Below are 26570 nucleotides of genomic sequence, written 5' to 3' on the forward strand. Positions count from 1 at the left end.
ACCCTCCAAACAGCCATTCAATCTAACCTATCCCTGTAATTCTGCATTGTCCATGACTAATCCATCTAATCAGTACATCTGTGGACTCTATGGGCAATTTAGCATGGCCAATCCATCTAACCTGCATATCTTTGGACTGTGGGAGTAAACCAGAGCACCCGGTCTTGTACTAAAATCAAAACTTTAAGGAATAAAGGAGAAATTAAAGTCTCTATAGTTCTATAGAGAAAATAAACATTAAAAAGTGGAATGCAAGGAAACCTAATAATGATTGATTTGAATCTTGAGGTTCCTGATTTCAAATCAACAATATAAATGCTTTTATTCGCATTAAAAATAAACAAACCTTTAATGCCAGATTCTTAGCTCAACTCTGAATTTTAAAGTGGCATTAACAACCTTACCACTTGATGTCAAGGAATCCGAACTTGATACTGGGTGTAAAATTAATTCACGTTGTTTTGATACCAAGGGGGTAGATAGTGTTGCTGTTCACTGTTTGCATAGCTCAGGTTGATTTGTTTCAATTATATGAATGGAAAAATCCAAAGACTGATTCTTCAGTCTGCTCCCAGGCAACTGTTTTACATGGAGGAGAAAGTGAGGACTGTTAATGCTGGAGATCAGAGTCACAAATTCCATCCCCAGTAATCCATATGAGAATTCACTGAATGAAAGATTAAATTGCCATAATTCAATTTGGCAGAAATAAAATGATGACGTCCAAGTATTGGCCTTATCATAAAAGCACCACAAATTTACAGTCCTCAATATTAAATATATTACAATTAATATGAAAGAATATTATCTAGTCAGTTGTACTCCAAATCATAATGTGATTAAGAGGATAGCAAATGTTATTTCCTTGTTTAAGAAGGGAAGTACAACCCTGGAAATTATAGACCTGTGAGCCTTACTTCAGTTGTTGGTAAAGTGTTGAAAAGGGTTATAAGAAATAGGATTTATAATCATCTAGAGATGAATAAGTTGATAAGTCAACACGGTTTTGTGAAGGGTAAGTCGTGCCTCACAAATCTTATTGAGTTCTTTGAGAAGGTGACCAAACAGATGGATGAGGGTAGAGTGGTTGGTGTGGTGTATATGGATTTGAGTAAGGTGTTTGATAAGGTTCCCCACAGTAGGCTATTGCACAAAATACAGAGGCATGGGATTCAGGGTGACTTAATGATTTGGGTCAGAAATTGGCTAGCTGAAAGAAGACAGAGGGTGGTGATTGATGAGAAATATTCATGCTGAGGCTCAGTTACTACTGGGGTACCGCAAGGATATACTTTGGATCCACTGTTGTTTGCCATTTATATAAAAGACTTGGATGTGGGCATAGAAGGATGGGTTAGTAAATTTGCGGATGATACCAAGGTTGGTAGAGTTGTGGATAGCGATGAAGGATGTTGTAGGTTACAGAGAGACAAAGATAAGCTGCAGAGCTGAGCTGAGAGGTGGCAAATGGCATTTAATGTGGAAAAGTGTGAGGTGATTCACTTTGGATGGAGTAACAGGACTGCAGAGTACTGGGCTAATGGTAAGATTCTTGGCAGTGTAGATGAGCAGAAAGATCTTGGTGTCCAGATACGTAGATCCATGAAAGTTGCCACCAGGTTGATAGGGTTGTTAAGAAGGCATACAGTGTGTTAGCTTTTATTGGTAGAGAGATTGAGTTTCAGAACCATGAGGTCATGCTGCAGCTGTACAAAACTCTGGTGCAGCCACATTTGAAGTATTGCGTACAATTCTGGTCTCTGCATTATAGGAAGAATGTGGAAGCTTTGGAAAGGGTTCAGATGTTGCCTGGTATGAAGGGAAGGTCTTACGAGGAAAGGTTGAGGGACTTGAGGCTGTTTTCATTAGAGAGAAGGTTGAGAGGTGACTTAATTGAGACATATAAGAACTCAGAGGGTTAGATAGATTGGACAGTGATGGTGATGACTAGCATGAGGGGACATAACTTTAAATTGAGGGGTGATAGATATAGGACAGATGTCAGAGGCAGTTTCTTTACTCAGAGTAGTAGGGGCATGGAATGCACTGCCTGCAACAGCAGTAGACTCCCCAAATTTAAGTGCATTTAAATGATCATTGGATAGGCATATGGATGAGCATGGAATAGTGTAGATTAGATAGGCTTCAGATTGGTACCACAGGTTGGAGGAACATCGAGGGGTGAAGGGCCTGTATTGTGCTGTAATGTTCTATGTTCTAAGACCCACCTACTATAATTTGAGCCTTGCTATTCCTTGAGTCATATCAATGTTAACTTTTTTTTAACATATGCAAGTAATTTATCTGACTTTCAGATGAAGATTTCTGTACTTGCTTTCAAAACTGAATCCACTCTTTCAAATTGCACATGTTCAAATATTGATAGTGACAATTTTTGATGTTGCACTTAAGCAGACTCTTAAACACAGTTCTTTCTTACTTCAGACTCCAGATTCTATGAAAATGCAAAGATAAAAACACATAGTCTTTACAAAGTTCAGAGGACAGATGTATAATTGAACATGAAAAGTTCCAAATTTGAGAAATTTCAGGAACAAAAGAAAGTAATGTGGATTTAGACAAATATGTAAAATTTCCTATGACTGATAATATCAGCTCTAGCTAGTCAAGCAGAGCTGGGATCTACCAAAGTAAACAATCAAAAAACATAATTATGTAAATTATCTTGAAGTTCGAATACAAAAAAAAGGCATACAGTTAAAAACATATTTTATTAACAAGTCTTTATCAAATATTTTCATTCCAGATAATGGCCTCAAACTGCCAACATCAAATATAGATCTTGAAGCTCCGAACATCCAAGCTAAAGTCAAAAGTCCAACTCTTGATATAGATAGCCCAAGATTTAAAAGCACCAAGCTTGAAGGGAAGATAAAGTCCTCAGGGTATCAAATACCATCGATTTCAATTTCAAGAAACAAATCTAAAATGCCAGAAATGGACGTGTCTGGACCAGATTTAAACACTTCTAATATTGACATTGGTGGTGTAAATATCCCTGAAACAAATTTGAAAATGCCAAAAGTACAAATGTCATCCTTTGATCTATCAGGACCAAAAATACCAGATGTGGATGTTGATGGTTCAGTGAAAAGACCTGGCTTTGATGTGTCTGTTCCAAATGTTAAAGGAAATTTTGCTGCACCAAATGTTGATGTAAGTTTTCCAAAAGGAGATATAAACATTCCAGATACAGATCTTAATAAACAAAAATTCACAATGCCAAAATTTAATATGGCAAGTGCAAATTTGTCAGCTCCAGACGTGAAGGTGAACATGAAAACACCAACTGTGACAAGCGAGTTAGATAGTAAATTGGAGGTTCCGAACATCAAGAAGCCAAGTGTAGACATTTCCGGACTTGAAGGACCCAATGTGAATTTAGACGGCAAAGTAAAACTGCCAAAGGCTGACATACCAAATCCAAAGATTAAAGGTGGGGGAGGATCTGGTCATTTAAACTTCAAAACACCTAGGATCAGTGGAGATTATGATATGCCTGATATGAACCTGGAAGTACCTGATGTAAAACTGAAAAACCCAGGGTTAAAGGCGCCTTCACTCAACCTTTCAGGAAAAAATATTTCTACTTCAGATGTGCATGTCAGTCTACCAACGGGAAATATAGATGTGGCTACTCCAAAAATACAAACTAATGTCAGAAGTCCAAACTTAGATATAAATGCTCCAAAGGTTGATGGCCCTAGTGCACACAAGAAATTTAAGTTCCCAAAATTTAAAAGGCCCATATTTTCAATATCTGGAAACAAACCAAAAATGCCTGAACGTGATGCAACCGCTCCAGATTTGAAGACAGATTTCAAAGGTCCAGAGGTTGATGTTGGGGGATTAAAAGGAAATGTTGATGTTCCTGATGCAAGATGGAAAATGCCATCCCTGAAAGGGCCTTCATTTGGAGTATCAGGACCAAAAGGACCCGATGTGGATGTTGATGGTTCGATAAAAGCACCACGTGTTGATGTTGCTGTTCCAAACGTCAAGGGAAACATTGAGGGTCCAGATGTTGACATCAATGTTCCAAAAGGAGATATAGATGCAAATATCCCAGATGCAAAACTTAAGGGAGGAAATTTCAAATTGCCGGGATTCAAAATGCCAAGTGGCAAACTGTCATTGTCAGGTACTAATACAGGACTGAAGATGCCAAGAGGTCAAGTGGACCTTTCTGCTTCTGATGTTCAGGGAGATATCAGTGGCCCAAGTCTTGACATGAAAGGCCCAAATCTTGATATCAATGCTCCAAGTGTTGATCTTCCTGAAGCAAAATCCAAATGGAGCATGCCAAAATTGGAATTGCCATCCTTTGGTTTATCGACACCAAAAGGACCAGATGTAGATGTTGATGCTTCAGTGAAAGCACCTGGTTTTGATCTATCTGTTCCAAATGTTAAGGGTGATTTTGCTGCACCAAATGTTGATGTGAATCTTCCAAAAGCAGACATAGATGCAAATATTCCAGCTGCTGAACTTAAAGGAGGAAAATTCAAAATGCCAAAGTTTAACATGCCAAGTGCAAATTTGTCAGCTCCTGATTTAAACTTGAACATGAAAACACCAACTGTGGCCAGCGATTTAGATGCTGGATTGAAGGTTCCAAAGCTCAAGAAGCCCAATGTAGACATTTCCGGACCTGATGTGAATTTAGATGGCAAAGTAAAACTGCCAAAGGCTGACATAACAACCCCAGAGATTAAAGGTGGGATAGGATCTGGTGGCTTAGACTTCAAAACACCCAGGATCGGTGGAGATTTCGATATGCCTGACATGAATCTTGAAGTACCTGATATAAAACTTAAAGATCCAGGAACTAAAAAGCCTTCACTTAACATGTCCGCAGGCAACATTTCCATTCCAAATATGGATGTCAGTCTACCAACTGGAAATATAGATGTGGCTGCTCCAAAATTACAAGCTGATGTGAAAACTCCACACTTGGATATAAATGCACCAAATGCTGGTGACTTCAATGCTGAAGGAAAATTTAAGTTGCCAAAATTTAAAAAGCCCACATTTTCAATCTCTGGAAACAAACCAAAAATGCCTGAACTTGATGCAACCGCTCCAGATTTGAAGACTGATTTCAAAGGTCCAGAGATTGGTATTGAGGGATTAAAAGGAAATGTTGATGTTCCTGATGCAAAATGGAAAATGCCATCCCTGAAAGGGCCTTCATTTGGAGTGTCAGGACCAAATGTGGATGTTGATGGTTCGATAAAAGCACCACGTGTTGATGTTGCTGTTCCAAACGTAAAGGGAAACATTGAGGGTCCAGATGTTGATATCAATGTTCCAAAAGGAGATATAGATGCAAATATCCCAGATGCAAAACTTAAAGGAGGAAAATTAAAACTGCCGGAATTCAACATGCCAAGTGGCAAACTGTCATTGTCAGGTACTAATACAGGTCTGAAGATGCCAAAAGGTCAGGTGGACCTTTCTGCTCCTGATGTTCAGGGAGATATCAGTGGCCCAAGTCTTGACATGAAAGGCCCGAATCTTGCTATCAATGCTCCAAGTGTTGATCTTCCTGAAGCAAAATCCAAATGGAGCATGCCAAAATTGGAATTGCCATCCTTTGGTTTGTCGACACCAAAAGGACCAGATGTAGATGTTGATGCTTCAGTGAAAGCACCTGGTTTTGATCTATCTGTTCCAAATGTTAAGGGTGATTTTGCTGCACCAAATGTTGATGTGAATCTTCCAAAAGCAGACATAGATGCAAATATTCCAGCTGCTGAACTTAAAGGAGGAAAATTCAAAATGCCAAAGTTTAACATGCCAAGTGCAAATTTGTCAGCTCCTGATTTAAACTTGAACATGAAAACACCAACTGTGGCCAGCGATTTAGATGCTGGATTGAAGGTTCCGAAGCTCAAGACCCCAAATGTAGACATTTCCGGACCTGATGTGAATTTAGATGGCAAAGTAAAACTGCCAAAGGCTGACATGACAACCCCAGAGATTAAAGGTGGGATAGGATCTGGTGGCTTAGACTTCAAAACACCCAGGATCGGTGGAGATTTCAATATGCCTGACATGAATCTTGAAGTACCAGATATAAAACTTAAAGGTCCCGGAATTAAAAAGCCTTCACTTAACATGTCTGCAGGCAACATTTCCGTTCCAAATATGGATGTCAATGTACCAACGGGAAATATAGATATGGCTTCTCCAAATATACAAGCTGATGCGAAAACTCCACACTTGGATATAAATGCACCAAATGTTGATGACTTCAATGCTGAAGGAAAATTTAAGTTCCCAAAATTTAAATGGCCCACATTTTCAATCTCTGGAAACAAACCAAAAATGCCTGAACTTGATGCAACCGCTCCAGATTTGAAGACAGATTTCAAAGGTCCAGAGGTTGATATTGGGGGATTAAAAGGAAATGTTGATGTTCCTGATGCAAGTTGGAAAATGCCATCCCTGAAAGGGCCTTCATTTGGAGTGTCTGGACCAAATGTGGATGTTGATGGTTCGATAAAAGCACCACGTGTTGATGTTGCTGTTCCAAACGTCAAGGGAAACATTGAGGGTCCAGATGTCGGCATCAATGTTCCAGAAGGAGATATAGATGCAAATATCCCAGATGCAAAACTTAAAGGAGGAAAATTTAAACTGCCAGGTTTCAACATGCCAAGTGGCAAACTGTCATTGTCAGGTACTAATACAGGTCTGAAGATGCCAAAAGGTCAGGTGGACCTTTCTGCTCCTGATGTTCAGGGAGATATCAGTGGCCCAAGTCTTGATATGAAAGGCCCAAATCTTGATATCAATGCTCCAAGTGTTGATCTTCCTGAAGCAAAATCCAAATGGAGCATGCCAAAATTGGAATTGCCATCCTTTGGTTTATCGACACCAAAAGGACCAGATGTAGATGTTGATGGTTCAGTGAAAGCACCTGGTTTTGATCTATCTGTTCCAAATGTTAAGGGTGATTTTGCTGCACCAAATGTTGATGTGAATCTTCCAAAAGCAGACATAGATGCAAATATTCCAGTTGCTGAACTGAAAGGAGGAAAATTCAAAATGCCAAAGTTTAACATGCCAAGTGCAAATTTGTCAGCTCCTGATTTAAACTTGAACATGAAAACACCAACTGTGGCCAGCGATTTAGATGCTGGATTGAAACTTCCAAAGTTCAAGAAGCCCAATGTAGACATTTCCGGACCTGATGTGAATTTAGATGGCAAAGTAAAATTGCCAAAGGCTGACATGACAACCCCAGAGATTAAAGGTGGGATAGGATCTGGTGGCTTAGACTTCAAAACACCCAGGATCGGTGGAGATTATGATATGCCTGACATGAATCTTGAAGTACCTGATATAAAACTTAAAGGTCCAGGAATTAAAAAGCCTTCACTTAACATGTCTGCAGGCAACATTTCCATTCCAAATATGGATGTCAGTCTACCAACGGGAAATATAGATGTGGCTAATCCAAAAATACAAGCTGATGCGAAAACTCCACACTTGGATATAAATGCACCAAACGTTGGCGACTTCAATGCTGAAGGAAAATTTAAGTTCCCAAAATTTAAAAAGCCCGCATTTTCGATATCTGGAAATAAACCAAAAAAGCTTGAACTTGATGCAACCGCTCCAGATTTGAAGACAGATTTCAAAGGTCCAGAGGTTGATATTGGGGGATTAAAAAGAAATGTTGATGTTCCTGATGCAAAATGGAAAATGCCATCCCTGAAAGTGCCTTCATTTGGAGTGTCTGGACCAAATGTGGATGTTGATGGTTCGATAAAAGCACCACGTGTTGATGTTGCTGTTCCAAACGTCAAGGGAAACATTGAGGGTCCAGATGTTGACATCAATGTTCCAAAAGGAGATATAGATGCAAATATCCCAGATGCAAAACTTAAAGGAGGAAAATTTAAACTGCCGGGATTCAACATGCCAAGTGGCAAACTGTCATTGTCAGGTACTAATACAGGACTGAAAATGCCAAAAGGTCAGGTTGACCTTTCTGCTCCTAATGTTCAGGGAGATATCAGTGGCCCAAGTCTTGACATGAAAGGCCCAAATCTTGATATCAATGCTCCAAGTGTTGATCTTCCTGAAGCAAAATCCAAATGGAGCATGCCAAAATTGGAATTGCCATCCTTTGGTTTATCGACACCAAAAGGACCAGATGTAGATGTTGATGCTTCAGTGAAAGCACCTGGTTTTGATCTATCTGTTCCAAATGTTAAGGGTGATTTTGCTGCACCAAATGTTGATGTGAATCTTCCAAAAGCAGACATAGATGCAAATATTCCAGCTGCTGAACTTAAAGGAGGAAAATTCAAAATGCCAAAGTTTAACATGCCAAGTGCAAATTTGTCAGCTCCTGATTTAAACTTGAACATGAAAACACCAACTGTGGCCAGCGATTTAGATGCTGGATTGAAGGTTCCAAAGTTCAAGAAGCCCAATGTAGACATTTCCGGACCTGATGTGAATTTAGATGGCAAAGTAAAACTGCCAAAGGCTAACATAACAGCTCCATCGATTAAAGGTGGAATAGAGCCTGGTGGCTTAAACTTCAAAACACCCAAGATCGGTGGAGATTATGATATGCCTGACATGGATCTTGAAGTACCTGATATAAAACTTAAAGGTCCAGGAATTAAAAAGCCTTCACTTAACATGTCTGCAGGCAACATTTCCATTCCAAATATGGATGTCAGTCTACCAACTGGAAATATAGATGTGGCTGCTCCAAAATTACAAGCTGATGCGAAAACTCCACACTTGGATATAAATGCACCAAACATTGGTGACTTCAATGCTGAAGGAAAATTTAAGTTGCCAAAATTTAAATGGCCCACATTTTCAATCTCTGGAAACAAACCAAAAATGCCTGAACTTGATGCAACCGCTCCAGATTTGAAGACAGATTTCAAAGGTCCAGAGGTTGATATTGGGGGATTAAAAGGAAATGCTGATTTTCCTGATGCAAAATGGAAAATGCCATCCCTGAAAGGGCCTTCATTTGGAGTGTCTGGACCAAATGTGGATGTTGATGGTTCGATAAAAGCACCACGTGTTGATGTTGCTGTTCCAAACGTCAAGGGAAACATTGAGGGTCCAGATGTTGACATCAATGTTCCAAAAGGAGATATAGATGCAAATATCCCAGATGCAAAACTTAAAGGAGGAAAATTTAAACTGCCGGGATTCAACATGCCAAGTGGCAAACTGTCATTGTCAGGTACTAATACAAGACTGAAGATGTCAAAAGGTCAAGTGGACCTTCCTGCTCCTGATGTTCAGGGAGATATCAGTGGCCCAAGTCTTGACATGAAAGGCCCAAATCTTGATATCAATGCTCCAAGTGTTGATCTTCCTGAAGCAAAATCCAAATGGAGCATGCCAAAATTGGAATTGCCATCCTTTGGTTTATCGACACCAAAAGGACCAGATGTAGATGTTGATGCTTCAGTGAAAGCACCTGGTTTTGATCTATCTGTTCCAAATGTTAAGGGTGGTTTTGCTGCACCAAATGTTGATGTGAATCTTCCAAAAGCAGACATAGATGCAAATATTCCAGCTGCTGAACTTAAAGGAGGAAAATTCAAAATGCCAAAGTTTAATATGCCAAGTGCTAATTTGTCAGCTCCTGATTTAAACTTGAACATGAAAACACCAACTGTGGCCAGCGATTTAGATGCTGGATTGAAGGTTCCGAAGCTCAAGAAGCCGAATATAGACATTTCCGGACCTGAAGGACCTGATGTGAATTTAGATGGCAAAGTAAAACTGCCAAAGGCTGACATAACAACCCCAGAGATTAAAGGTGGGATAGGATCTGGTGGCTTAGACTTCAAAACACCCAGGATCGGTGGAGATTACGATATGCCTGACATGGATGTCAGTGTACCAACGGCAAATATAGATGTGGCTACTCCAAAATTACAAGCTGATGTGAAAACTCCACACTTGGATATAAATGCACCAAATGTTGATGACTTCAATGCTGAAGGAAAATTTAAGTCGCCAAAATTTAAAAAGCCCACATTTTCAATCTCTGGAAACAAACCAAAAATGCCTGAACGTGATGCAACCGCTCCAGATTTGAAGACAGATTTCAAAGGTCCAGAGGTTGATGTTGGGGGATTAAAAGGAAATGTTGATGTTCCTGATGCAAGTTGGAAAATGCCATCCCTGAAAGGGCCTTCATTTGGAGTATCAGGTCCAAAAGGACCCGATGTGGATTTTGATGGTTCGATAAAAGCACCACGAGTTGATGTTGATGTTCCAAATGTCAAGGGAAACATTGAGGGTCCAGATGTTGACATAAATGTTCCAAAGGGAAATATAGATGCAAATATCCCAGATGCAAAACTTAAAGGAGAAAATTTCAAACTGCCGGGTTTCAATATGCCAAGTGGCAAACTGTCATTGTCAGGTACTAATACAGGTCTGAAGATGCCAAAAGGTCAGGTGGACCTTTCTGTTCCTGATGTTCAGGGAGATATCAGTGGCCCAAGTCTTGACATGAAAGGCGCAAATATTGACATCAGTGCTTCAAGTGTTGATCTTCCTGAAGCAAAATCCAAATGGAAAATGCCAAATCTGGAAACACCCTCCTTTAATCTATCAGGACCATACAGACCAGACGTGGGCGTTGATGGTTCAGTGAAAACAACTGGTTTGAATGCACCTATCCCAAATACTAAAGGAAGTTTTGCAGCACCAAATGTTGATATAAAGCTTCCAAAAAAGTCTGCGGGTTTGGATGTGAAAATACCCACAATTGCCACCGATTATGATATGTCCATTCCAGACATGGACATCAAGCTACCAAAACACAGTGTAAGAGGAGGTGCAGATATGCACATTCCTAGTGCTGGAACTCAGAAAAAAACAAGGACTGACCCCAACATAGACATGAAGGGGACGGGGTTCAAAGTTAAATCGCCAAATCTACCTGGTGATTTTCGTGAAGTTGGTGTGGATGTGAGCACACCAAACCTTTATGGCCAAGTGAATGCTCCCAGATTAAATGTAAATAGCAATGAGAATATTAACATGCAGAGTAACTTTTCAAGGGAAACATTTAAAATAAGATCATCATCTTTATCTGATCTTGATGATGCACCTACACTGCCTAAAAGTGATTCCAATTTAAAAGCAAGAACGTCCAGTACTCTTCATGTCACCGATGATGATTCAAGTAAAAAAAGTATGTTCAAGTTTGGAAAGCTGTTTAACTTCAAACACAAATCAAAAGGATCTGTTGACTTCACAAAGGCCAAGGCAGCAGCTTCTTCTGGGACATTTACATCAAAGTTCTCATTGCCAGAACTTGAGCTCTCTGTATCTAAAGACTGAAAATGTGCATCAACTGGTTATTAAGCCAAGATGTATCAATGTATCTATATCAGTGACAAATATAAAGTTCCTTCAAATCAATATTTCATATATTATTTGATATATAATTGTAGTAATGTAACTCATTCATGTTGAGGCAAAAACAACCATGTAACCAAACTCAGATTTAAAGATACAAGATAGTAAGCGATCAAGCTTGAATACTGAGTTTGTAACAGACTCAACTAAGGCGTACAATACCAGTTCAATGCTAGAACTTTCAACTTTGTACCTGAATGAAAGGATTTTACTTATATACCTAAATCTCCTAGGAACACCATGAAGAAAAGCTTTGCATAAAACTTGCTACTGGAGTTCTTTGTATTGATTGTCTACTGCTATCAAACATATGGAAATAGCCATTGCATTTGGGGATTGGGAGTTATTCTGAGAGATGTTCCAAATAATTTGCTATAAAAAAATGATAAAATTAAAAATGGACAAATGTTGATATAATTTTTGACAATCTGAATTCTTTCAAAACAAATGTGTTATGAGCTTATATCCTATTAATCTTCTTGAAAATATTTTTCAATTTTGATAACCCCTGAAATCTTTTAAATAATATCATTTGATATTTTTAAAAGTTATTAAATGCTGCATATTCAGTTAAGTCAGGTTATATTTAAAATTTGCTTCATCTATCATACATATAACAGGATTCATTACATCAAAACACAGTTGGTAATATGTTGAAATGTGCTAAATATATTTACTTACATTAGAAATGTAACTCAGGATTGTACAGATTTTCATAATTCTTCAAAGTTAAAGTCAAGTTGTAAAATATTCAGTTTCTTTACTATTTTGAGAATTTAAAACATTTGGAAGATGTTTTACTGAAACATTTTAAACAGTTATTGTACAGTCTCACATGAGGCCTTCAAGTGGTCAAAACCTCAGTCTCCATATTAAATGCTATTGCTTTACACCAATATTAAAGACTTAATTTTTATTGAACATTTATGGAATTAATATATTTCCAGAAATTTGGTAGTAAACACACAACTGTCGTTGTTTGGATAATTCATTTGAAGTATGTCTCTTTGAGTATCAGCTTTTGTGATTCAAATTGTCAACACATTCTACTTTTATCTTAACTGTATATGCATGTAGATTGGAATGTTCTAAGCCAGACAAATTGACTTTGATTGATCAAGACACTGTCTTGAGGAATGGACAAGAGAATGTCAGTTGCCTACTTAGTTAGGTTGAAATAAGCACAATTTGTGTAGGCGTTCTTTCTGTCTGTAAATAAAAGGCACATTTATTAATATTCGTGACTTGCAGCATGCACATAAGTGTGCCACATGCAAGCCTGATTGACAAATTAAATTAGTAGTCAACATAATTCATATACCACTCAAGGTTGTTTGATATAAGTTGTTCATTTGTGAGACCACATCTAATGTTGGATATTACATTTTGAGATCTGCAAGCACTGACTGGTTGGGTATGGTTAGAACCTTGTTTGTTGTGTACAACCAAAGAGACATGGATCTGAGTAGGTGGGACCGATGGTCTATATACATAGTCACACCTGTACTACTATTCATGTACCACTTATTTGTGTGATAAGAGATGGTCTATTTGGCATGATGGTAGCATCCCGGGAACACCATTCACACGCTACCTCTTATTAGCAGCCTTCACGGAAGGATACAATATCTAAAGAATCCATGCAAAATGTGAAGTTGCTTGTTTCACGTTACTTGCTTATCAGCATTTGCTTGCTAATAAGTATGACTGTCTACCAGGAATTTCTGAGCCACCGGTCATGGTTTTTGCATGGCTGCTAAGCCCAATTCTTTAGCTGCATGTCCAATCACACATTTGGCAGTGTTTCTGACAAGTGGAATTGGACTGTGGCCTTGAGATCGCTGACATTCCTTTCTTTCTTTTGCTGAAGAGAGTTTTCAAAGAATTGTGTCCTTTCACAGCATCCCTATGGCACAGAGATAGGCCGGTCTGCCCATCAGATCCAGGCTAACCCTCCGAAGAGCAGCCCACCCAGATCCACCCCACCTTTGTAAGCCTGCATTTCCCATGTTTAATTCTCCTAATCTGCACATCCCTGGAAACTATAGACAATTTAGCATGGCCAATCCAATTAACCTGCACATCTTTGGACTTGGGTGGGCAGGGGAAACCAAAGCACCTAGTGGAAACCTACACAGACATGGGGACAACTTGCAAACTCCACACAGACAGTCACCCAAGGAAGGAATCAAACCCGGGTCCCTGGCACTGTGAGGCAGCAGTGCTAACCACTGAGCCACCATGCTGTCCACTTCAGACAGGAACTTCCTCCAAGTTTCTTCCCATGTGTTGAGATCAATGTTACTGCTCTTGAGAAAAGCCTTTACGTAGCCTTTGAAATGCTTCCTTTGTCTTCCTCTTATTTGGGTGCCTTCCTTAAGCTGGGTGAAAAAGGTTTAATTTGGCAATTGAAACACAGGTATCCTAAGTCAATACTCCAAAGAGTAGCAGTGTGAAGCAACTAACCTCACATATTGCAAAGACTTTTTTCGATATTTTGTTCTTCCATTGTAATCTGAAGTAGACTAGGCATTTTTCTGGGTCTGAAAATGGGGAATTGGACCTGTTCATGAGCTTATGTGATATACAGTGATAAATGATGAGGGTAGCCTTTATTTACTGGATGGCTTTGATGTACCTGATTCCAATATTAAATATGTGCAGTCAGTGAAGTAGGCTTGTGATAGTCAATGGTAGAGAACCGATTGGCGGATTTCGCAACTCGTGCATCAAGGAATAGGAGCTTATTTGACTGTTTCATTTTAAATGTGAATTTGAATATAGGATGGAACACATTGAGATGAGTAGGATATTTTTACATGCAGTTGCTAATTCAAACATAACAAATATATCATCTGCATATTGGAAGTATGTAAAGGCGCTTCCTCCCATTTGTATACTGAGTCAAGCAGAACAGGAAGGTCCTTGTACAATCTGTGATCTCTGCTGATCTCAGCTGCGGGAGTACAGTATTACAGGTATTGCAGTTTCCAAAGCAAACTTGGAGCAGGCAAAACATCAGCTGGGTTTGGACTATTGGTCAGACTTGAGAGGCTTCTGGCTACATCCATCATAGGTGTAAATATCCAGTGCTGATTAAAAGTAATATTTTGTGACAAAACCAATTGACATTGAAAAGTCGCTTTATGTAGCTTAAGAAGGCACTTCCTTCACAAAAGGGTGATCAGCAAACCACTTTATTTTTGGCTTCTGACTATGCAATGCAATGGCAATTTCATCAAGGTACACAGTGTGTTGTCATTGTGATAAGACACATGGCTTTTCTTCATAGAAAAAGGTATGAAGATCTCTGTGAAGCTAGTACTTTTTAACATTGGAATGATTTGTTAGCAAGGAAGTGTATTTCTGGTCAAACAAAGCAATTTGTTGAGATGCTAAACATAATTCACTAGGGTTCAAATAATAGGTGACTGGTGAAGATATAATTAAAAAGATTAGCATGACCATCCAGATTAGGATACACAATCACAATCTAGAATGAATTCTACTTGATCATATTCTACCAGAATTATGAATCCGTTATTGTGTTATACCAGCTATCTTTAATTAAATTAAACTAATGTTCTGACCTCAACCAAAAATGCCAGGCAACTCTTGTTTGCTTGTGAAAACTTGAAGTTCAAACAGCCAGTAGGCTTGTGGTGTATGAAAGCTCTTACACAAATCTAAATGCCCACTGAAAGCTTTAAAAAATCGTTGTGACTGGACTACCTCAGACAGGTTCGGTAATATTCAGATTCATTTGTACAGTTTTTGTACTGTAGCACAAATGGTTTGAGACAAGAATAGATGTAGTTTAGAATGCTGGAATACATTTTTGTAGCCAAAAGAAAAACTCGGATTGCAGTGTTTTATTATGTGAGGTAGTCTTTAGGAGTAAATTGACTCCCATCCCAAAAATACAAGATACTCAATGAAAAAGATCAAAGTTGTGCCATTATGGAGGTGTTTGGGAAGCCTGCCAATTTTCCATAAGCCAGACCATAGTTTTTTTGCCACTTCAGTATGGCCATAAATCACTTTTGAGATAATCTAGTAGTTTAATTAAAAGTCTCTCAAACCTTTGGGTTTTGATTTAAGAAAATCTTAAAAGATAGAATTTGAAATAAAACATAATATTTGATTCCATCAAGATCTAAAAGTTTTCCCAAACAAAAATATTCACCCTTACCAAAATTTCTGTGTTTGAAATGTCCTGCTGTTTCAATGAACTACATGTACAATGAAGAACAAGGCAACTTTCAACTGTGGAGAAAGAGAGAGAGAGAGATAGAAACAGGCACGCATAAATATACACTAATTATTCAACCATTTTAGTGCTTACCCAATTTCTTTCCATTTTGTTGCCCACAAATTTCTCCCAAAACTTAAATCTGCTAAAACTTCAGAACTTTCAGGAGCCCTCTCTCAACCTATGACACAATTTGAACATAAAGTGACAGAAAAGAAATTGAATTGTAAGTGAAATGATTACAACTGGAAATTGTACTACAAATTCTTAATTTTTTCAAGGTTTATTTGATTTTGTATGCCACTGCTTTGGCCACTCTTTCTCCACCCATGTCTCCAGTACTTTTAACACATCCACCCTCTTGTAAAATTTGCACAGGTCAATTAGCTGTGCTACCGTTTGTTCACTGTTCCTCAACAAAAACTCCAAGGTAGGGCTCTGTTGTTTCTGTTCCAAAAAGCAAAGTTCATCATAGGTCATGCCCCACTTGCTGGCAAAGTTCCTCCAGTTTTTGATAGTTGGGTGGTATGGATCCAACTTTAACCTCAGTGTATACAGTAAATCTTCATCGTTCATCAAGTCACCGATACAAGGAGGAGAGATGCACAATGATGAATGTTTATGTGTAGTTTCTGAACAGTCTGTACACGATTTACTGTCTTTCAGATCTGCAACCAAGAAGTGGGGAATTAGCTTTAGTAAATATATTGTAATTTAGCTTCCCATGAAGTTTGATCCCATTTTCACCTTTAACATCTTTATGTTACTGCATCCAAATTAATAGCAGTTACAACAAAAGTTCCATAGTTTTTTGGGAGTGTGTGGCCCCTCTAAAGTTTTTTGCCCAATCAATATGCAATCATTGTTAGAGCTGACTTGTGTGCTGCTTGCATGGGTACTTAGAGGGAAGATAACCAACAATATTAGTTGCAGCATTGTAAACTAAACTCTCCGTAGGCATTCAGGCCCTGTAAAGAAATGTTTTCCACCAGCACCTCTGTGAAGTAGTATTTATATTTATCATTAGAGGCACTCTAAATAAAGATAAACTATTTGCTTTGGTTGGAGATTCTAAAACCAGGGGGCCTAGTGTGAGAATTTGGGCCGGACAGTTCAGGAGAGATGTTAGGAAGCACTCCTATACAGAAAGGGCTGTAGATGTCTGGAACTGTCTTCCATAAATGGAAGTGGATGGTGGATCAGTTGTTAATGTTAAATCTGAGATAGATTTATTTGTTAAGCAAAGACAGAAAGGGACATGGGCCAAAGGTAGATATATCAAGTTAGGCCACAGATCATCCATGATCTCACTGAATGGTGGAACATGCTTGTGGGACTGAATGGCTTACTTCTGTTCCTATGTTCGACTACAACAGAGACAAAAATCCAAGTTTTCCCAATCCTGATCAACATCTTATTACACCTGCTGGAAAATGTATTCATGTAGTTATCGGACGAGAATTAAATCAACAACTCAGATTTTATGATCCAATATTGGCAGATGTTGAGTTATTTGCTGATATTGAGGATTGAAATGGAACCATAGATTCTGGGAAGTCGACATACAATCAAGTTTTGAAGTTGTGGTTTGCCTGAATATTTATCTTAATATTTATGCTGACTTATTTGGAGCTGTTCCTAATGGTTGCAGACCCTGCCCAGGCATGTCGTCCTTTGAGTCAGTAGGGGTGTCAAAAACACTCCCACACCAGCATCACATCCCAGCTCTGCATACACTCCCCAACACTGGTATGCCTGGCTCCTCAGTTCCTTTGTTGTTGGAGAAGAACTGGGGTTGCAAATGAGGTGGTAGCAGGTCTGGATGGGTGTGGTGGTGTTGTGGAAGGGAAGCTGGGCAGGGTGCAGGAAGCGTGTGGGTAAGGAATTAATTTTTTAAAAACTCTTTCATAGGATGTTGCAAGCATTAGCAAGGCCATTGCTTGATGCTCATCCCCAACTGCTCTTGAATTGAGTGGCTTACCAAGCGATTTCAGAAGGCAGTCATGAGTTAACCACATCAAAAATAGTTAAGGCCAGTAATGTCACCAACCATTAGTGAACATATATTTTTAGAGAAGTCAATCATAGTTGTCATGGTCACCATTACCGAGAGCAGCTTAATTGTTAAATTAATTTAATTTAAATTTCACCAGCTGCCATTGTGAGATTTGAACCCATGGCCTAGGCTCTAGTTTACGAGTCTAACGATATTGTCACCACATTGCCACTACTCCCTACTCAGCAATAAAGTGGGATGGGACTCAGAATTGAAAATAGATATAAAGAAGATTTAAAAATGCCAAAAATTACTTCTGACGTGGAAGTGCCAGTGTTGGACTGGGGTGGACAAAGATAAAAATCACACAATGCCAGATTATAGTCCAACAGGGTTATGTGCCGCCTCACTACACTGTCACCCTAATTGATAACTTTCATGCTGCAGCTGGGACTTCAAGTTCCCACAATAGTCTACAAAATAAGATAAGAATGTATTTTTAAATGCAGTCAGTGACACACACGTTTGTTTTGTTGCTGACAGGTCAAGTGCTTGGCTGCAATAAGTTTCAATTTGAACTAACAGGTACTCACAGTCTAGATCCACATTTAAGGAACAATAAGTTGGAGTACCCATCTAACACGTGGGAGGGAGGTCTTTTGAACCAAGGCTTCAATAAACCTGCAGTACTTTGGTGTAGAGCTTCTGAAAATTAATGCTGCTTTCTGCTAGTTTTAGTAAAGCCGTGTCATTCAGAGTGATTGCAATTTCACCATCAGCCTTTTAATGCAGAAGAATCTCCTCATGCCAAGCAAAGAATCAGCGATACCACTCACAGAGAACACACCAGTTTTTCTGTCATTCAGTACCTATGGGTGCAAATAGGTGCAACAGATATGATATATATTCCTCCCTTACAAGAGGTTACAAAACACCTGTTCCTCCATGGATAATCATTTTATAGGCCTGCCCCTGAAAGTACCCAAATGCACAAGGCAACTTGAAAAGGATCCCACTGGATTTGAATTTTAAAATGTGTAATCTCTATTTAAAATAGAATCCCTACAGTGTATAAAGAGGACATTTGGCTTATCATATCTTCGCTGACCCTCTGATGAACATTTCACCCCCAATATCCCTGTAACCCCACATTTCCCACAGCTAATCCACTAGCCTGCACATCCCTGGACATTATGGGCAATTTAGCATGGCCAATCCGCCTAACATGCACATCTTTAGACTGGGGGAGGAAACTGGAGCATCTGGAGGAAACCCATGCAGATACAAGGAGAATATGCAAACACCACACAGATAGGCACCCGAGGGTGGAATCAAACCTGGGTTCCTGGTGCTGACTTGAGTCACTGTGCCATCACAACTCAGATTGTTCTCTTTATAAAAACTCACCAAGAAACTCTACATCTGGAGAAAATATTCCAAATATTTCTTAAAAACTAAGAATTTGGTAAAAAAAAATTCCACTCAATGTAGGATTGTCAACATGTTATTTTTGTTGAGGACACAGCTGGCAGCTTGAAAGAAAAGCAAACAAGGAGGAAGTAAATGGACTACACTTAAATTTAAAGAGATAAAATTCATGAATAAAATTCAATCTTATTATCATTCACCATTAAAGGTAAGTGTAACAATGAAATTGACATGTACCTTAAATGCCTTTTTGGTTTATGCATACATGCAGAGGAATGATAGGTAGAAACCGTGAGGACGAAGGGAGCAATGTTAAAAATCTCTCAGCCTTGAAGAAGGGTTATAACCAAAATGTTGACTTCATCTCCTGATGCTGCGTGGCTTGCTGTGTTCTTCCAGCCTCCTGCTTGTCTACCTTGGCAACAATAGCAACCAAACCGATCTTTGTAGGATTAATTTTCTTGACCCACCCTTTTCCTCAATGAAAAATGATACAGCCTGCCTCCCTAGCAAGGCTGCACAACTGTGGGCCTTGGGGTTCCTAAGTCCTAATCAGGGCTTCCGGTGAAAGAGTAGGTCATATGTCCTGTCAGTCTAGGTTTCACGGACTCACTGAAAGGTTACAGCAAAGGTAGAGGCCTTTCTGTGTATTTGTGTTTGTGTTGACTCACTGTAAGAACAACTCAGCTAGTCCCTTCCCTGAAGCTATGCAATTTTTTTATCTTCAAATAATTATCCAATTTATATTTGAAAGCCACAACCTCAGTTAATGCTTTCTAAATCCTAATCAAATGCTGCATACAAATGCTTGTCTTCATGTCACCTTTGGTTCTTTTACCATGCACCTTAAATCGGTGTCCTCTATTTTTCTTTTCTTCCATTAATAGCAATGGTTTCTCCCTATTTATTCCATACTCATGATTTCAAACATCTTTGTCAAATCTCCTAATAACCTTCTCTTCCTTAAAGAGATCAAACCAACTTCTCCAATTTATCCATATAACCATAAGATTATAAGATAAAAGTTTAGAATCAGGCCATTCAGCCCATGAAATTTGCTCTGCCAGTTGATCATGGTTGATTTTTTCTCAGCCCTATTGTCCTGCCTTCTTCCCACAACCCTTGATCCCTTTACTAATCAAGAACCTATTTGCCTCTGTCTTAAACACATTCAATAACTTGGCCACCACAGCCTTCTTCAGCAATGAGTTCCACAGATTAACCACCGTTTGGCTGAAGAAATTCCTCCTCATCTCAGTTCTAAAAGGTCTTCCCTTCACTCTAAGGCTGTGCCCTCATGAGCTCGTCTCACTTGCTGGTGGAAATATCTCCTTCACGTCAATTCAATCCAGGCCTCTCAATATTCTGTAAGTTTCAATGAGATCCTCCATTATGTACAGACCCAGAGTCCTCAACCACTTCTCACATGACAAGACCTTCATACCCATGATCATTCTTGTAAGCCTTCTCTGGACTCCCTCCAAAGCCAGTACATCCTTCCTCAGACACAGGGCCCAAAACTGCTCACAGTATTCCAAACGCAGTCGGACCCGAGCATTATACATCCTTGAGCAGAAAGTGAGGACTGCAGGTGCTGGAGGGCTTATGCCCGAAACGTCGATTCTCCTGCTCCTTTGATGCTGCCTGACCTGCTGCGCTTTTCCAGCAACACATTTTTCAGATTATACATCCTCAGCAATACATCTCTGCTCTTGTATTCTAGTCCTCTCAAATACTAACATTGCATTTGCCTTCCTAACTGCCAATGGAACTGCATGTTAACCTTAAGAGCATCTTGAACTAGGACCCCCAAGTCCCTTTGTGCTTCAGATTTCTGAAGTCTTTCCCCATTTAGAAAATAGTCTGCGCCTGTTTTCTTCACACCAAAGTGCATAAACTTATACTTTCCCACATTATCTTCTACCTGCCACTTCCTTCCCCAGTCTCCTAATCTGTCCATGCTCTTCTGCATCCTCCCTAATTCTTCAACACTACCTGTCACTCCACCTATGTGTCATCTACAAACTTATCAACAATGCCCTCAGTTCTTCCATCCAGATCATATGCATAATGTGAATAGTTTTGATCCCAAAACTGACCCCTGTGGAACTCCACTACTAGCTGGCTGCTATCCTGAAAAAGACTCCTTTATTTCTGTTTTTCAGCGACAGTAGAAACTCGAAAGGCGGGAGCTTGGACCATGGGCCTGCTGGTAGCGGTGAGTCACTGGTTTGAACCTTTAAAAGCTTAGCTCGAGCACGGGACTCCTACATTGCTGTTTTTCAGTGGCAGCAGAAACTTGAAGGGCAGGATCTTGGATCGGGGGCTTCCAGGAGTGGTGAGTCACTGATTTGAGCTTTTATATTTGAAATCAGAGAGCAGAGGTTGCTGGGAAAGGAGGGACTTCTTTTTATTTCCGTCCAGCTATATAAGTCAGTGTTTTCTCAACCCGAGACCTACCTTTGTAGGGCCTCCCACCCAACCACCTCCTCTAACCTTAAAGACCAGGGACACATCAGATAAGCGTCTCTTCATTTTTACTTTGTGATAATGGGACTAGCAGGGATGGCAATGCAGGGAGAACAATGTTCCTCCTGCATGATGTTTGAGGTGAGGGACGCCATTGGTGTCCCATCTAAGTACATTTGCAGGAAGTGCACCCAACTCTCGCTCCTCCAAGACCGTGTTAGGGAACTGGAGCAGGAGTGGATGAACTTAGGATCATTCGGGAGGCAGAGACTGGGATAGAAAAGAATTATAGAGAAGTAGTTACTCCTAGGCATGAAGAAAGCTGAGTTAGAGTGGTACTGAAAAGGACAGCAAGTCAGGCAGCATCCGAGGAGCAGGAAAATCGACATTTCGGGCAAAAGCCCTTCATCAGGAATACAGGCAGAGTGCCTGCAGAGCCTGACCTGCTGTGCTTTTCCAGCACCACTCTCATCTAGACTCTGGTTTCCAGCATCTGCAGTCCTTGCTTGTACCATGAAGAAAACTGGGTGACTGTTCGAAGGGGGAGAAAACAGTCAGTCGAGGGATCCCCTGTTGTTGTTCCCCTGAAAAACATGTATATCGTTTTGGATACTGTTGAGGGGGACGACTTACCAGTATGCAGTGGGGCCCAAGTCTCTGGCACAGAGCCTGTCCCCGTTGCACAGAAGGGAAGGAGGGAAGGGAGGAGAGTGTTAGTCACTGGGGACTCAATAGTTAGAGGGTCAGATAGAAGGTTTGTTGGGAATGGAAGAGACTCACGGTTGGTGTGTTGCCTCCCTGGTGTTGGGGTCCGTGATGTCTCAGGTCGTATCTTTGGGGTCCTGAAAGGAGAGGGTGACCAGCCTCAAGTTGTGGTCCACGTAGGTACCAACGACATAGGCAGAAAGAGGGATAGGGATGTAAGGCAGGATTTTAGGGAGCAAGGGTGGAAACTGAGAGCAAGAACAAACAGAGTTGTTATCTCTGGTTTGTTACCTGTGCCACGTGATAGCGAGGGAAGGGATAGGGAGAGATATCAGCTGAACAAGTGGCTGCAAGGATGGTGCAGGAGGGTTTCAGGTACTTGGATAATTGGGGCTCATTCTGGGGAAGGTAAGACCTCTACAAACAGGACGGTCTTCACTTGAACCAGAGGGGTACTAACATCCTGCGTGGGAAATTTGCTGGTGCTATTTGGGTGGGGTTAAACTGGCTCAGCAGGGGGATGGGTATCTGAGGTGTAGTTGCAGTGCAGAGGAGAATGAGAGTAGGGACAGAATTTCAGGTTCACATTAATGTGCTGGCATACAGCAAGCTGGTTTGAAGTGTGTCTACTTCAACACCAGAAGTATCCAAAATAAGGCAGGTGAGCTTGCAGCATGGATAGGTACCTGGGACTCCGATGTTGTGGCCATTTCAGAGACATAGATAGAGCAGGGTGAGGAATGGATGTTGCAGGTTCCAGGGTATAGATCTTTTATTAAGAACAGGCAAGGTGGTAAAAGAGAGAGAGGTGTGGCCTTGTTAGTCAAGGATAATAACAGTGGCTGAAAGAACTTTTGAAGAGGACTCGTCTACTGAGGTAGTGTGGGTTGAGGTTAGAAGCAGGAGAGGAGAGGTCACACTGCTTGGAATTTTTTATAGGCCTCCACAGAGTTCCAGGGAGGTGGAAGAGAGGATTGGCAAAATTATTCTGGACAGGAGTGAAAGGAATAGGATGGTCATTATGGTGGACTTTAACTTCCCCAACATTGACTGGAAATGCTATAACTCTAATACATTGAATGGATCAGTTTTTGTTCAATGTGTATAGAAGGGTTTCCTGACACAGTATTTCGAAGGGCCAACAAGAGGGGAGGCCACAGTGGATCTGGTGCTTGGTAATGAACTAGGCCAGGTGTTTGATTTCGTTGTAAGTGAGCACTTTGGAGAGAGTGACCATAATTTAGATTACTTACAGATTAGATTACTTACAGTGTGGAAACAGGCCCTTCGGCCCAACAAGTCCACACCGACCCGCCGAAGCGCAACCCACCCATACCCCTATATTTACCCCTTACCTAACACTACGGGCAATTTAGCATGGCCAATTCACCTGACCCGCACATCTTTGTGACTGTGGGAGGAAACCGGAGCACCCGGAGGAAACCCACGCAGACACGGGGAGAACGTGCAAACTCCACACAGTCAGTCGCCTGAGTCGGGAATTGAACCCGGGTCTCTGGTGCTGTGAGGCAGCAGTGCTAACTGCTGTGCCACCGTTTAGTTACAGCTCAAGAGTTACCGATGGGGCAAGGGCAATTATAATGCGATTAGGCAAGAATTAGGATGCATAGAATGGGGTAGCAAAATGCGAGGGATGCAGACAATGGAAATGTGGGGCTGGTTTAAGGAACAGATATTGCGTGTCCTTGATAAGTCCCTCTCAGGCAGGGAGGAAATGAGAAGGTAAGGGAACCGTGGTTTACTACAGAAATTGCATCTCTTGTTAAGAAGAAGAAGGAGGCTTATGTGTTGATGAGGCAAGATGGTACAGATGAGGCGATGGAGAGTTACAGATCAGCCAGGCAGGATTTGAAGAGAGAGTTAAAAAGAGCAAAGAGAGGACACGAGCAGTCTTTAGCAAATAGAATAAAGGAGAAAGAGAATGACTTGGATAGGAATAGGGCCAGTCAAAGACAGAAGTGGGAAGTTGAAGGTGGACCCTGTGGAGATCGGAGAGATGCTAAACGAACATTTCTCATCAGTTTTCACTCAGGAAAAGGAGAATATTGTAGAGGAGAAGAATGAGGTACGAGCTATTAGGCTAGAAAGGATCAAGGTTAGTTACGAACAGGTGTTATCAATTCTAGAAGGAGTGAAAGTAGACAAGTCCCCTGGGCCAGATGAGATTTATCCGAGGATTCTCTGGAAAGCTAGGGAGGAGATAGCAGAGCCTTTGGCTTTGACATTTGAGTCATCATTGTCTACAGGTTTAGTACCAGAGGGCTAGAGGATTGCAAATGTTGTGCCCTTGTTCAAGAAGGGAAGTAGAGATGACCCAGGTAATTACAACTTGATTTCAGACAGTCAACATGGTTTCGTCAAGGGCAGGTCGTATCTCACAAACCTCATTTTTGAGAAGGTGACCAAGTATGTAGATGAAAGTAGGGCAGTTGACGTGATATACATGGACTTCAGTAAAGCCTTTGATAAGGTTCCACATGGGTAATTTAGCAGTTTGAATTAGAAACTGGCTTTTTGAAAGAAAGCAGCGAGTGGTGGTTGATGGAAAATATTCAGCCTGGAGCCCGGTTACTAGTGGTGTTGCACAACGATCTGTTTTGGGACCACTGCTGTTTGTCATTTTAATAAATGAGTTAGATGCAGTCATTGGTCAATGGATTAGTAAATTTGCAGATGACACTAAAGTCGATGGAATAGTGGACAGTTTGGAAGAATGTTACAGATTGCAGGGGGACTTAGATAAACAGCAGAATTGGGCTGAGAGGTGGCAAATGGAGTTCAATGCAGCTAAATGTGAGGTGATGCATTTTGGAAAGAAAAATAGGAAGGCAGAGTACTGGGTCAATGGAGAGATTCTTGGTAGTGTGGATATGCAGAGGGATCTTGGAGTCCATGTACATAGATTCCTGAAAGTTGCCACCCAGGTTAATAGTGCTGTTAAGAAGGCATACAGTGTGTTAGGTTTCATTTGTAGAGGGATTGAGTTCCAGAGCCGCAATATTATGCTGCAACTATACAAAACACTGGTGTGGCCACACTTGGAATACTATGTAAAGTTCTGGTCGCCATATTTTGGGAAGGATGTGGAAGCATTGAAAAAGGTGCAGAGGAGATTTACGAGGATGTTGCCTAGTTTGGAGGGAAGGTCTTATGAGGAAAGGCTGAGACTTGCGTTTGTTCTCATTGCAAAGAAGGCTAAGAGGGGATTTGATAGAGACATACAAGATGATCAGAGGACTAGATAGGGTAGACAGTGAAAGTCTTTTTCCTAGGATAATGATGTCACCTTGTATGAGGGGGCATAACTACAAATTGAGGGGTGATAGATTTAAGACAAATGTCAGAGGCAGGTTCTTTACTCAGAGAGTGGTAAGGGCGTGGAATGCCCTACCTGCCAATGTGGTTAACTCAGTTACATTAGGGAGATTTAAACAATCCTTGGATAAGCACATGGATGGTGATGAGATAGTGTAGGGGGACGAGCTGAGAATAGTTCACTGGTCGGCGCAACAGGGTGGGCTGAAATGCCTGTTCTGCACTGTATTGTTCTATGTTCTATCTATGTTCTGTCCCCACTCTCTGCTTTGTGCCAGTCAGCCAATCCTCTATCCATGCAAGTAACTTGTCCCTGACACTATGGTCTCTTGCATTATTTAGCAACATCCTGTGCAACACTTCATCAAAGACCTTCTGGAAATCCAAGTGGATCACATCCACTGCCTCTCCTTTGTTTGTTACCTACTCAAAGGAGTCTAACTGATTTGTCATGCATGACGAAGCCGTGTTGACTCAAACCTGTTTTGCCATGCACCTTCAATTACTCTGCAATCTCATTGTTAATAATGGACTCTAAAAAGGTTCCTCATCCTTGAACCTCTCATAAATCTCTTCACATCTTTCACATTATTCCTAACCTTCCTAAAATGTAATGTCCAGAATTGGACATAATTCTAGAGCAAAATCTAAGCTAATGATTTATAGATATTTACCACAACAGCCTTCCTTTTCTACCCTTTTTCATTATTTATAAAGCCCAGGATCCTTGGCACTTTATCTACTGCTCTTTCAGCTTGTATGCCATATTAATTGATTTGTGCACAATATATATGCAGGTCCTACAGATTTTCCAGTCCTTTAAGAATTCTTTTGGCTCTCCTTGTTATTCTTCCCCAAATTTATTACTTCACACTAGTCTGCATTAAATTTCATCTGCCACATGTCTGGTTATTCCACTTGTCTGTCCATATC

At 40.4% G+C, this 26570-nt stretch overlaps 2 protein-coding genes across 5 annotated transcripts in view; one reads left to right on the forward strand and one right to left on the reverse strand.

The window, feature by feature from the left end:
• si:ch211-125o16.4 (neuroblast differentiation-associated protein AHNAK) overlaps positions 1 to 12348 on the forward strand; it is a 50332-nt gene extending 37984 nt beyond the window's left edge. For both annotated transcript variants that reach the window (XM_060831333.1, XM_060831334.1), the window contains exon 6: positions 2768 to 12348. In XM_060831333.1, coding sequence (XP_060687316.1) covers positions 2768 to 11373 — 8606 coding nt within the window. In that variant the 3' untranslated portion in view covers positions 11374 to 12348. The remainder of the gene's footprint in view (positions 1 to 2767) is intronic.
• Positions 12349 to 15643: 3295 nt separating this feature from the next.
• Positions 15644 to 26570, reverse strand: part of edaradd (EDAR-associated death domain) — a 58184-nt gene continuing 47257 nt past the window's right edge. For all 3 annotated transcript variants that reach the window (XM_060830837.1, XM_060830836.1, XM_060830835.1), the window contains one exon: positions 15644 to 16371. In XM_060830837.1, coding sequence (XP_060686820.1) covers positions 15980 to 16371 — 392 coding nt within the window. In that variant the 3' untranslated portion in view covers positions 15644 to 15979. The remainder of the gene's footprint in view (positions 16372 to 26570) is intronic.

This window comes from Hemiscyllium ocellatum, chromosome 10 (assembly GCF_020745735.1).
Source record: "Hemiscyllium ocellatum isolate sHemOce1 chromosome 10, sHemOce1.pat.X.cur, whole genome shotgun sequence".
Lineage (NCBI taxonomy): Eukaryota > Metazoa > Chordata > Chondrichthyes > Orectolobiformes > Hemiscylliidae > Hemiscyllium > Hemiscyllium ocellatum.